General features: G+C 51.4%; 1 protein-coding gene across 1 annotated transcript in view; it reads right to left on the bottom strand.

Moving 5' to 3' along the window:
* The window catches only part of PTGFRN (prostaglandin F2 receptor inhibitor), a 77,951-nt gene extending 65,164 nt beyond the window's left edge, over positions 1–12,787 (bottom strand). The window contains exon 1 of the mRNA XM_036494282.2: positions 12,584–12,787. Within this exon, the coding sequence (XP_036350175.2) occupies positions 12,584–12,632 (49 nt within the window). The 5' untranslated portion in view covers positions 12,633–12,787. The remainder of the gene's footprint in view (positions 1–12,583) is intronic.
* Positions 12,788–14,030: the final 1,243 nt, after the last annotated feature.

Genomic DNA, 14,030 nt, shown 5'->3' with positions numbered 1-14,030 from the left:
AAGCAGACAGTGAGCTGAAGCACATGCTGCAGCCTCCTAGCCTGACGTGGCTCAGCATCGGCTGCTTGGCTGGCTGCTCACTAGACCAGTGATGACAAGCGGCCAGTCTGTGGTCTGGACTCACCCAGCCACAGACACTGGCATGATACGCTAGGCACTAAGTCTGCTCTGCACTGTGAACACCAGGGTGAAGCCCCAGAAGGGAGAGATAAATGCCTTTTGGGGATGGGAGAAGCTGTATCCATCCCACAAAGGCAGGAAGCGGTGGAGGGAGCGGAGAGACAACAATGAGACCCCAGGAGCTGTTGGCCTTCCACGCAAGCTGCCAAGGGAAAATGTGAGCAAAGCCACAGAGGAAGAAATGGAGATCCTCCTCATCCCTCCCTTCTCATGTGCGGATGCCAATTTTCCCTACTCTACTGCAAAAATCTTAGCAATGAAGTCATAGCCATTCTTTCCTAGACACTATGGTAGTAACAAAAACAGGCTAGAAACACACACACACACACACACACACACACACGCACACACACGAGGTAAGGCTCTCCTGACACCCTCTCTGACTGAAAGGCCACACTGTGATCCAAGCTTCTGCAGACATGTATTTTTTTTTTAAGATTTATTTTGTTTTTATTGAAAAGGTAGCTATACAGAGAGAAGGAGAGACAGAAAGATCTTCTACCTGCTAGTTCACTCCCCAAGTGGCCACAATGGCAGGAACTGAGCCAATCCAAAGCTAGGAGCCAGAAGCAGGGTCCCAAGGTTTTGAGCCATCCTCGACTGTTTTCCCAGGCCACAAGCAGGGAGTTGGATGGGAAGTGGAACAGCTGGGACACAAACTGGTACCCATATGGGATCCCATTACATGTAAGGTAAGGATTTAGCTACTAGGCTATCATGTCAGGAACTTCAAACATGTATTTTAACACATTCATATAAAAGAATACTTCCAAAAACTCACAGAAGATTTGACTCAAAAGATAAATTTAGGAGTCGTCAAGAGTTGTGGTGTAGCACATTAAGCCACCTGTGGCACTGGCATTTCTTATTGGAGTGCTAGTTCAAATGCTGGCTGCTGCACTTCCAATCCAGCTCCCTGCTAATGCACCTGGGAAAGCAGCAGAAGATGGCCCAAATACTTGGGACTCTGCCATATATATGGAATTCCCAAATGGAGCTCCAGGCTCCTAGTTTCAGCTCGGCCCAGCCTCTGCCCTCACAGCCACTTGGGGAGTGAACCAACAGATAGAAGATTTCTTTCCTGTCTGTCTCTACCCCTCTCTCTTCTACTCTGGTTTCCAAATAAGTTAAATCTTTTTTTTAGTAGTTCATTTTTTTCCCACACACACACAAAAAACTTTTTTAAAGATTTATTGCTTTTTTTTATCTGAAAGTCAGATGTAAAGGGAAAGAGAGAGAGAGAGGTTGTCAGTCCACTGGTTCACTCCTCAAATGGCCACCACAGCCATAGCTGAATCAGTCAGAACCTGGGAGCCATGAGCTTCTTCCGGGTCTCCCACGTGGGTGCAGGTGCCCAAAGCCTTGGGCCATCTTCTGCTGCTTTCCCACACTGTTAGCAGGGAGCTGGACCAGAAGTGAAGCAGCTGAGATTTGAACCAGTGTCTATAGGGAAGGCTGGCACTGTAGGCAGAGGATTAGCTTGCAAAAGCAACGCTTCAGCCCCTGTAAAAAATTTTAAAGTACATACATGAAGGGTCTTCAAAAAGTTGATGAAAAAGGCTATCTTTCACTATGTGAGTAAAAAAAAACTCCCATGGTTCACGAGTGTGTGTCTATCAATGTCATAAGTGTTTTCTAAGAACAGATTAAATCAACCACTCAAAGATTCTCGTTTCCACACATTGCAGCAAGTGAATTCATGGTCCTGCTTTTGTGTTGCTGATGGTTCAGGGTGAGACAGAAAACACTAACCATACTAAACAGATTCCAAAACCTAATGACTGTGTTCTGGGGGAATGTGGCTCCACAAGAGCCCATGGCCGAGGCTGGACACACGGCGATCCATGACAGCAGAAACATCTGGCTGCACATGTGTCCTCATCTCTGTGGAAAACTGAGGCTTTCCTTGCCATGCCAAGAGGCCAGCACCTGGAAATCACTCTAAGGCCGGGCCAGCAAGGTATGCATTTATTTTACAGTCACTTCTCAGAGCCTGGAGTGAGGGATTCCTAGGAAATCCTCCAGAGGAGTTTTGAGTCTTAGGTGCTCAATTCTGACACCTGTTGGTTGTGAGCCCCCAAAACCTTAAACGAACACATGGCAGAACTCACCTTCTCTTTTGCCACTGAGTCTGTGTGCTAGCAGGTGGCATAGGTGAGCTCAGCATTGGCACCAGGATCCCCAAGGGTGCACTGGGCCTCCTCGACAACCTAGAACTAGGTTGGCAGCAGAGGCGCCTTTGCTAGTTACTCATGAGCCAAGTATGACACTCGGCTTCCTGGAACTCACACCGATGTCTGCGGGACACATCGTTAGGAAAACCTTATTTTGGTACAAAACCAACCGAAATCCCCCATTCCTCCTTTAAAACTGGCCTGGGTTGCTTATCAGGTGATAGCCTGTCAAGCAAATGCTCCGCAAAACTACCCGAGGGGAATATCAGTAATTGTTCAGTGAGTTGTTTTCCTTGTAAGAAACAACCAAAAAATAGGATTATGCCCTGACTTATCACCTTCATTTAGCAGGCAAGCTTCCTGTAAGCCCGGAGAGACCTCCCCAGCCCCACGCCCTGCCGGCTCCTAGCTGCTCCGGAGGCACTGACGATGCTGCCAACCTCTTGAGGTGGTTTGGCTCACATTCTTGTTCTCTGCTAGCTTTCTCCCTCACCCACCCTGCCCCCGCTGCCAACATTTAATTTCCACATCCCCTGAGGTCTCTCCCTTAGTTTCCCAGAGAAGCTAGTTAATCCGCAAGCAGGACAACCACGCGAACACTGATCTATTCCCACCTGGGAGAAACCAGTCCGTTTCTGCACTGGGGCTTGCTCTGCCCCAGCCCTACTTGCTCCGTAGAGCTTTTCCATCATGACAGCCGCTGGCCTCAGCTTCCTCCCTGTGACTCTCCCAGTCCCACATGCAGGCACAGCATCCTAAGAACTCATTCACTCAGCCCCTTCAAAAGCTCTTCCAACCCATTCAGCTATTCAGCTATAACCGGTTCCATTGCCATTGTGGGCTTCATTTCCTAATTCCTTTGTAATCTCCCAAGGTGTCAGAAACCCAGTAAATATTCCCTAAATGCTGCTCAAGTACTAAAACATAAGACTACAAGGCGAAGTAGCAATGTCTCACACTGCCGTGCAGAATAATAATCGAGCACAAACGATGCCTGCAGGGGTCACAATGACGCTCCCTTTGACGCACACAACTAAAAGCCCCCCATGTGCCAGACTCTGGCACAGGCACTGGGTCTTCACTCGGCACTTACTATGTGTACTTCTCAACCAACGATGATGAATTACAATATTTCTAAATAAATAAGAAAACATTTGGATGTGCCAGCTTTCAGGAAATGAATAGCTGTACCAAAAGATGGTGCTTCTTTTTTCTTCTTGCTGCCACATAAACAAAATGGCAGCACGCTGGACAGAATTAAATCAGCTGATCCTCAGCTGTCTGTTCACTGGTGAGGACTCATGCATTTACGAAGCCCTGTCTACCCTCCGACCTCTGGAAGAGCAGGCGAGAGCAAGTGACTTCAAACACGACCCAGATACTCTCCTGGAGGATTCTTGATAAACCTCAAAAAGACCTACATCAAAGCCAAGGGAGAGACCATCCTGGGGCTGAGCAGAGCAAGGAGAGCAGCACCTCCCGGAGCCAGAGAGGGCTGTGAAGCTGGAAGTCACCAACACAGGCTCCCAGTAACGACGCAGGCATCTTCTGGAATGGTTGCTCTGCCTCGGTGCCATAGGCAGCACCACTCTCACTCCTTCCCTTTCATGCCAAGAAATGATGAGGAATAAGTCCCCAAACACTAGAACTACACTTCTCGGCCAGTTAAGACTATTGATTGGAGATGTCCAAATTAAACTCTCCTGTCTTTCAGACAGGCTATAAAATCCAACTGCAGTGTCAATATTTGGGCCCATCTGAACAAGTTGCCTGCATCTCTTCTTGCTGTAAATCATGTGTATCAGGGAAAGGGAAGTCTGGGAAATGAAATGTCTCCCAGGTTCCTCCCTAACCTTGATGGCTAAATGTGGAAGAAAACACAAGTCACATTTCTGAAGGCGAGGACTCAGTTATTCAACACAGCTTACACAGGGCTGAGCTTCTCCATGAAAACTTGCAAAAAAAAGAAGTGTAACTATTGTGGCATAATGAGTTAAGCTGCTGCTTGGGACGCCTACATCCCATCATGGATGCAAGTTTGCTAACAGCTACTCCTCTTCAGATCCAGCTTCCTGCTAAGGGTCCTGGGAAAGCAGCAGATGACTTGGCCCCAGTACTTGGATCTCTGCCACTCATGTGGAAGACCCAGATGGAGTTCTGGGTTCCTGGCTTCAGCCTAGTCCAGCTCCTGGCTGTTGGCAGGCATCTGGGGAGGGAACCAACAGATGGAAGATCTCTCTCTCTCTCTCCCTCTCTGTAAATAAACCTTTAAAAAATGAAAATAATAAGAAACAGCCTATTACCTAGAAATACCTTTTTTGGTTTTGTTGCTTCTGTGTCCTTCCCTGGAAAACTATGTGAAAGTCCGGTTAGGTTAGCAGTGAGGATATATCCCCACCTTAAGGACAGATCTCCAGTTTCACAGCACAGAAAACAGGCTAGAGTGAGGAAGCCACGGCTGACACGAGGACAGAACAACAAACAATGCCTGGAGCCCTGGAGGCCAGGCCAGCCCCGGGTGGAGAAATGCCAGGCAGGTGAGAGGCAACAAGCACTGGCTGAAGGCCTGGGGATGGCACAGAAGACAGGCATGGAGCCAGGGAAGCCAGGCCATGCAAGAGGCCCATATGGCCACGGCAGGGGTCAGTGCAAACTCGAAAAATTCTGAAGACAGAAAGGGAGACCTTGGGGACCAGCTATCCTAATCCTTAGTTTACAGCAGCTGAGAGCTATTCATAAGTTTGTTCAAGGTCACAGAATTAGTGTGTGAAAGCACGGGGCCAGAATCTTCCAAGACAAGGAAACAAACATCACATTTTAATGAACTGAGTCCATTTCTTGGGCTATGTTTTCCAAGACACATTTGAGTCTGAGTGAACTGGACTACAGAAAGGGCAATGGGTTGTGAGGAGCCCCAGCTGCAAGCAGATAGTCTGGGCTTATATTCTGGAAGCTCTGCTACTCAGGATGTGACCTCGAGCAAGTTAAGTGATTGGGCTGTGTCCTGATAAATGGGAGCACATAATGGCACCTGTCATGTGAGGTCGTGAAGTCTCATAAAGGGGTTCACACTGTGGGAAAGCATGGTGCATGGCACATAATAAACACTATGTAAAAGAACAAGTTTATTAGGGAAGAGATAATGCCTGTAGTGGTTTCTTCCCAGCATTCCTGCTCTCTCACCTCCAAGTTGTCTCAGTCACAAGCTGTCATCTTTTCCTATAACATCTAGCACTAAAGTTCCTAAAATGGCACCTGCTGCCCCATCCTGCCTAACCTACTCCATTCAGGCCTAATCCCATTAAGAGATAATAGTAAAATTGGCCAAAACAGCAGAAGAGTTAAAAACTCTGAAAACCTGCTTATTTGACCCCTTACTGCCCATCCCCTCACTACTCACACCTCTACTTCCAAGAGCATGATCTCCCAAGTAGCTGGTAGAGCACAAGGTCATTTCACAGATCCACATGGAAGAAGCTGCCCAGAGAATGCTCAAATGTGCATTGAGAAGGACGGGAGCCTGCAGACATCTGGCCTGCCCAGGATTCTGGAGCAATCCTTGGGACTACAGTGCACTCCACACCACCTGCTCCTTCCCTGGCTCCTCCCCTTCCCTCCTGCCATACACTCCAAGGTCAAGGCCAACCTCATCAAGTGTCTGTTGTGGAGTCCAGACCCTGCATCCAGGCTTGCACAGGCCCTTTAAACCCCGCTCCATACCACAGGCATCCCCCAGCTGGCCTGTTGGACATCTTAAATCTGCAGGATGCTTCTCTGCTGGGCCCGGCCAGCTGAGCACTGGACTGCTTGCTGCCCTTACTGTGGCCTTCCACTTGGCAACACTTGAAAAGGTCAGTGTTAGTCCCCAACTCCTCCAAGTTCCTTTCCACCTTACTTCTCCCACTGCTGGTGTCACTTCTTCCACACCAGTTTCCAAATCCCAAGGCTTCTCTTGGCCTTTGTCCCTTTGGGCATGGCCATAGCATATGACCAGGCCTCTTGAACAATTCCTGTCACACCAGTCTACAACATGGTAGGTGTGTTCCTGCCCACTCCTTTTAGAAGCTCTGCCCCCATTTCCTGTCACCTAACTTCATCATCTCAGGCATCCACTAACCACAGTTCTGGTGCATGCTGTCACTCTCTGGGCTTGCCTGGGTCAGGACGGAGCAGCATGCTGGGCAGGAGGCAGTATACACTTGCTCAGTGTTTGCTACCCTGATCTTTGGGCTCCTTGCCTTGCCACTGAGCAACTCAGCCCATCTTCCAGCAGCTCATCTACCTCTAAAGAGCAGCAGTTCACAAGCGAAAGAGAGAAATGCCATTTGCTAGATCACAGCACGGCTAGATAAGCAGCCCCTAGTGATTTGAAGTGGCCTCTGACCTCTGAACTCTAGTTAGGCGGGGTAAAACAAGAACAAGATATCATGACATATCTCCAATCCAATCAGGACTCACATGAGTTCCTTCCCCTGGCCCATAAGCTAGGAATTTCTGGCCTATTTCAGTGGGATTCATGATCAGGACAGTCTTGGCTTGCAGTCACTCCAAGGGAAGTGAGAGGGACTCACCTGTCTGCATACTGCCACTACTTCATTAGGATTCCAGGGTAGTGTGCATCCTGATCCTCGAGACACAATTCTGTTCTCCACCGTTCAAAGGCAGATTCATCCTGGACAGAGTGGGACTAGCCACAAGGTACTTCCCAATTCCCTGCAGTATCTCAAGTGATGTGAAGGCTTTCATGTGCCAGCTGCTCAGAAAGGTGTGAAACAGGATGCCGTAGAGGTCCCAGACATCATCCTCAAACTAGAATCATGCTGCTTAGTGACTCCATAATCTAGCACAAACACTCAGGGAGTACTGTGGGGAAATTGTATTTGAGGTGCGCACACACACACACACACACACACACAGTCATTATCTCTCATCTCCTGGGAATCACATTGCTGGTACAAGACAGTCTCAACCACGGAGTCTCATTCTGCCGTTTTCCAAGGACTACAGTTGGTGTGGGGAAAAAGATTCCAACGTCCAAGAAACCACTGACTGTGCCAAGCGCAGCACTCTGCCTTTTCCAGAAGATAAATGATGAAGAATTTTTGCCAGTTCAAGTTATTTTCCCAAAGCAGAGAGTCAAACGGCCTCGCAACCTTGCCTTTAAGAAAGCAATGCAATTAAAGGGAACAGCTCTGGACCGCCCTGACAGCTTCCCCCTCAGCCCCAGCTTCACTTGATGAAGTGAGACACAGACACGCACCGACAGACAAGCCCGCACCTTGCATAACTGCCAAACACAGCGTTGGTATGAAAATGTACTTTCAGACTGGGGAGTGGGGGGTGTATATGGGCTCCATAGCTCCTCACTAAAACAAAATAGCCATATAAACACGGACTAGCCCCATTGCCTTGTAAGGAATGATCACTGACAACCAGGGTTCCTATTCAGCAGGCTAATAAGAATAATTATAGCCAGGGCAGGCATTAATCAGCTTGGCAGATACAGGAATTCTGTTAACAAGGCTAAAATGAGTGCCAAGGAATCTCTGAAGGCCACAGCACTTCAAAGACTGTTAAAGCTGGATGCATTCACCAGGCTTCCTCCTGCCCTGCTCCTCCTTCAATGCTCTCTGCAAGAGGCTGCATTTCAGAGGCCCTGTCCTCCTGGGTGACCTGCCAGGGACCTGTCAGGGCCTTAATGCCACGGCCTCTGGGAGCTGTATGCTTGCCCCACCCTCCCCCCTTCAGGAGTCATGCCTGCACTGTGCACACGCCACATATTCCCATTCTTAGCTACACTTCCCACTTCCTACCACTGTCATCCTTTTTCACTCTCCAACAACCTACAGCCCATCATGATGGTGACCATTAGTCCATTCTGCTTAGGAGAGGGAGAAAGGAGTCAACATCGAATCCTGGCTCTGCCATGCATGGAGGTAACAAGGTCTGTTACTGAACTTTTCCAGAACTTGGCTTACTGAGTTGCCACGAGGAGAAGATAACGGTGCCTTTCTGAGAGTGCTGTTATGAGGAAGAAACCACTGAATACAAGGAATAGCCTGGTGTTTGACATTCACACTATAAATAGTAGCACTTGCCACTTTGGCCCGTGAGGTATGCAACCTTTACAGAAGCCATGAGACAAGAAGACAGAAGAGTGAGCAGACAGACACAGGCATTACCCAGGAATGGTCATGCACATCTTCCTTTTTACCCTCTGTCTGTCAGGCACCAGAGACCATTAGCTGCACCCCCTCCCCCCCCAAATGCCTTCTTCCCTTCTTCCATGGCAGTTGACACATGGCTGTCAGGCTGCTCTGTGCTTTCCAGCTTCCCTTGCAGCTACTGCAGCATGGGACATGGAGCATGCGCAGAACTAAGTGCATCACTTCCAAGCACTCACCCTGAAGCCACAACCCAGCCTCACACACACTTCCCCCCAGCCTAACCCAGTCTTGCGCACACTTTCCCCCAGCATTCCTCCTTCATGGGGCTGGAAGGGTGTCAGTAACTCCCAACATGATCCCAACAGCCTGAGATGGTACCACTGTCAGCAGCCTGGGTCATAGGCAGCAGGAGTCTCACCCAGCCTTCTGCAGAAGCAAGCATCCAGCTGGTCACACTGAAAGACTCTTGTATTATTTGAAGCACTCTGTCTTGAGACTATTTGTTAGGGTACTTTAGCTTTCCTAAGTAATGACAGCCTTCTGAACTTTTTAAAATTTAAAAAAATTAAAATGTAATGCTTTTGTCATTGATGAACTATATCGAAAGGATTTGCTAAAAGAAAAAAAAAAAACAAGACATAAAGAGAATATGTTAATCCCACTCCACAATCCTCTACTCTCCAGTTCAGGATTGAATTCACAATTCCTCTACTGTACCCCAGCTGTGGATTTGTCCTCTTCACACATACCTCCGTGGTGCGTTAATCTCACTGCTCATATTTTTAGTGGTTACCCATTTCCCACAGACAAAAGAATGCCTTTGTATGTATTCAATCAGCTGGTATTTATCAAACACCCAATACATATCATAGTGTACTAATAGCAGGGCTACTAGAGGGAAGGGGCCAACCAGATTTCCACCCCCAGGGGCTGTAATTGAGCGAGGGACTGGGATCTGGGACCAGGGTACAGATGGTTATATACAGTGAAGTTAAGAAAGTGCTACACTGGGAAGCACAGGCACCCCACAGTACCCTGTGGCCCCACGGTACTCAGTCCTCAGCGCAGACTTCTTGACCTACCCTAGACATACCTTCAAATCTGCTCCCCCAGGGACCCCCTCCTCACACCTACCTCCAGTTGCAAGAAATTTAAAGGCTGCTTCTGAATGAGTGATGTGCATTTCCTCACGCACACGTCATGCTTCTCCCCAGTGGTTAGAACGCTCTTCTAGCCTTTCTTTCAAAATTCCAATTATCCCCAAGGTTCAGCTCAAATGTCACCCCTTCAGCAAAAGCAACTCCAACCTCCAAGTCAGAATGAGTCAACCTCTTCCTTGCACCCTCGCTTCACCTGGTTTCTGTGACAGACGTTCCGTTCTGTCTGCAGAGCTCATGTTTTTTTACTACGTGTCCATTCATCCCTGCCGACCTGTCCAGGAGACACGATGCTGTGGCCATTTGTCTGGGACTCCCAGGAATGGTCACATTGTTGTAGACAGTGATTCAAGGAAAAGAAGAGCAGACAAATCACTCAGCATCACCTGTCTGAACTAGAGAGGACCCCAAGGTAGAGGGATAGGGGAAGGGGGGTCACATCTCCTTGGAGGGATAGCTTAAGAAACCTGGGGGTAAAGGATCAGCATCCACAAGAGCCCTCTAGGAAAATGATGACCTTGGAAGGGAGAGACTGTAGAGAAGAATTCAACCAGGAAAATGTGAGCCACTGTCCAGGTGAGGATCCCCACAGGGCCCTGGGCTGAGACAGTTCACTGAAGAAACAGGGAGGCCAGGACAGAGCTCCATATGTGCTCCAGGAAGGGCCCCAGAACAGAGATGTGGTGACTGTGATCAGGGAACACTGATACCCAGCTCACACCCAGCTCGCACTCCAGGAGGAGGTGGAGGAGCTTACTTATCAACAGATCAGGTTTCGGGTATCAGGACAGTGCCAGGGTGGTGCATGCATGACAGGGAAGCCTTGCCAGGGGCCAGGCTGAAGTTCAGCAAGGGGACTGAGGGGCAGAGTTACAGGGTGAAATAGGGGCAGGTCAGAGACCCCTTCCAGGAGAAGCCACTGGCTGGTGACACCACAGAGAGCCCTGGGTAGTTCACAGGAGACATCCAGCCAGGGCAGGACATACTGGAGTATGACCAAGACTGCCCCACTTCTGCTTGCTTGCACCAGTGTCTCCGACCTGCTCTCTTTTCCTCCTACACCTCCATTTCTCCTTGTTTTCCAACTCCTACCTTATCCACCTTCTTTTTTTATTTTTCATATTTATTTTCACATACTGGAAAGGCACAGTGAGAGAAAGAAGGGGGAAGAGAGAGCGAGCTTCCCTCCACTGGTTCACTCCCCAGATGCCCAAAACAGATGGGGCTGATTCAAGACAAAGCCAGGAGGCCAGACCTCCACCAGGATCTCACACTGGCAGGATCCCAAGCACTTGGACCATTTGTTACATCCAGGGTGCACTGGCAGGAAGCAGGATTTGAAGCAGAGTAGACGGGACTCAAACTCACACTCTGCGAAGGGGATGTAGGTGCCCCACGCAGCAGCTTCAGTCACTGCAACACAACACCCAGCCCCTATCCCATGCCCTTAACCGAATGCACACTGTGAACTGCAGCACCTGCTGCAGGAGACCTTCACACAGACTGTGAAACCTGAGAATTGTGCAGTACACAACCTGTGCAATCATGGAAGCCATACACAAAAGCTGAGGAGTGGGTGCAGGCAATCACCAGCAACATGCAGCCAGCATGAAATATACAGGCTCCCAACGTCAGACCCAAAGACAAGACACTCTAGGACCAGAGTCAACAGAGAAGGGGCTAGGAAACGAAAGGAAGATCTTGCAAGTGCTCAGTAAACAAGTTGCTGGATAAATTCTCTCAGGGAGTACATTCCAGAAAAGAGCCTCTGGACAGGCAGGTGGCAGGCAGCAGGAGACAAGGAATTGAGGCAGGCTGGGCCCCAGAGCCAGCAGGAGTGCAGGGGCTGTGGAAGGCTCCCAGGGGCCCCTTGCATCCTCTGTATGGCTGGGAAGACACCACACACCATGTTCTGTGTCACAGATGTCAGATCTGCCTTCCCTCGGGCTTGGAGTTGAACCTATGACCAGGTTCCCAGGATATACCTGGCCTTGGCTGCTACTGACCAGCAGGGAAACCAGAATCTCAAAGAATGCCAGAGTCAGCCCTCAGATCGGCACTTCCCAGCCGGATTTCCGTGGCTGGGAATGAAAACCATGTTGCCCACGTGAAGATGGTGTCTGCGCAGGGAGGGAACGGAAAATGGAGAGGGGGAAAAAGCCCAAGAAGGATTCCTTGGGTAAGGGGAGGGCGCCTGGCCAAGGCATCCAGAGGCCCCAGGGGTTTCTGGAGTAGGTAGGCAAAGGACAGTGAGGGAGGAAAAGTAACAGGTAGAAAAAAGTTGGAGAAGCCGGGCCCTCGGGTCTTTGTGTACAAACACCCCATGAGGCAGCTCCAAGAAACGCTAAAAGAAAAGGCTGAGACAGAAGATCCAGGCGCGCCCGGAATGACGGAAGGGCTGGCACAGCCTCCGTCCCCACACGGCTCCAACTGCCACGACCTTCGTGGAGCAAGTTGGGGACTCTCTGGCTTGCTCGGAACGGCCCCCTCGGCGAGGGTCTGCAACCGTCCGGGGCGCAGCGCCCGTCGCGCCCATGGCGGGCACATTAAGGACTCGGGTTTCCGTTCTTGAGCCCGGGAAGCGCGCTGGGACCGCCAGCACCTTCCGGGCCGCGAGTTCAAGGTGAGCCGGGCTCCCGGCCGCCAACAGGTAGGGTCGGCTAGGGGCCTGCCGGCCACGCGCCGCTCCCCCGGCGAGGTGAGGTGAGGCCCGGCCGACGGCTGCTGCTCCCCGCGCGGGGCCGACAGCCGCCCACTGGGCTCCGGGCCGCCCCGCCGCCGCTCCCCGCCGGGCCGGGTCTCCAGGGAGCCGCCCCGGGCACCCTGGGCGCCCCAGGCCGCACGCCGCAGCCGCGCCCCGCCAGCCCCTGTGCCCCGCCGCCCCGCCAAACCCGCGCGCACTCACCCAGCCACAGGAGCACCAGCAGCAGCGGCCTCGGCGCCAGGCGCCCCATGCTCGCGCGGCGGAGCAGCTCGTCCCCCTCCTCCTCCTTCCCCGCCGCCTCTCCTCCTCCTCCTCCTCCAGCTCCGGCTGCTCCAGAGTCGGCGCTCCTCTGCCTGGGCCGCGCGCCTGCTCCGCTCTCCTCGCGAACCGATCAATCCCAGGCGCCGGGGCGTACGTGCGCCCGGGGCTCCGCTCGCACCCTCCCGCCTCTCGCCCGCCCGCCCTCCTCCTCCTCCAGCCGGCCGGGCCCGGCAGCCGGCACGCCGATCCCAGTGTGCAGCCCCGACCGCCTCCAGAAAGCAAAAGGGAAGAACCGCAGCGCCCGCCCGCGCCTCCCATCCGGCGCTCTGCCAGCAACAAACACAAACTTTCCCAAGCCCCTCCCAGCTCCAGGTAACGGAGGAGGTGCCGGAGCCACCCGCTTAAAGGCGAGGAGGCGTCACAGCCCCCCAGCGCCCTCCTTCTCGGAATACCCCATCCTCCCACGAGAAACTTTCCTCCGACCTTTATGGAAGTTGGCCTGGAAAGCGTCATCTGGAAACCCCATCGCCCTGGCCCCATCCCAAGACACTCCGCATCTCCCCTACTCTGAGGTCACCCACGCGCATCTGAGCCCCCAAGCAGCCTCCACGCAAGTCCACCCTTGCGCTCTGAGCATTCCATCACCCCCGCCAGCCGGCTGGTGGGCCGTCGCTAAAAATCTCACAATTAGAGCTGAGAGAGCGGGAAGGCCCTGAGAGCCATGGATCCCGATCTCTTGTGCCTACAGAGGCCAAGGGTATTTAGGACCCTTGCCCAAGGACTCATGTCAAGGGGCAGGGGAAGACCAGAAGGAGCTGCCCCTGCTTCTGCCCCAGCCCTGTGACTTCGACGGGATGCCGGTGACACTGACTGGAACAGCTTCCCACAGACAGCAACCGCAGGCACCAAACCCACGGGTAGGAGTAGCTGCAGCATTACTCTGGGCTGTGTTGCCTGCAGTGGACACCATCAGTTGCCAGTAAAGACTCTCTCCCCTACAAGGGAGTGTTGTACATTGATTGGAATACAAAAGACCCCACAAGATTGAGATGGAGGTCTTATACTCCTTCTTTGAAACATCACAAGGAGGATTCAGTAACTCGAGGAGCAGCGCTGGTACTCATGCCCGGTGTCATCACAGCCGTTCAAAGGCTTTCCTTAACACCAACAACAAGGAGCTGCTGTGTTGCCCTGCAAGCTAATCCTCCACCTGCAGCACTGGCTTCCATGGGCTCAGCGCTGGCCATTGTGGCCATTTGGGGAGTGAACCAGCTGATGGAAGACTTCTCTATCTCACCTTCTCTCTGTAAAATCTGCCTTTTGAATTAAAAAAAAAAAAAGAAATAAATCTTTTAAACTATATATGCATACAAAACAACACATGAGA

The sequence above is a fragment of the Ochotona princeps genome, chromosome 2 (genome assembly GCF_030435755.1).
Source record: "Ochotona princeps isolate mOchPri1 chromosome 2, mOchPri1.hap1, whole genome shotgun sequence".
Lineage (NCBI taxonomy): Eukaryota > Metazoa > Chordata > Mammalia > Lagomorpha > Ochotonidae > Ochotona > Ochotona princeps.
The sequence above is the reverse complement of the archived record's forward strand: the minus strand, read 5'-3'. Positions and strand labels throughout refer to the sequence as shown.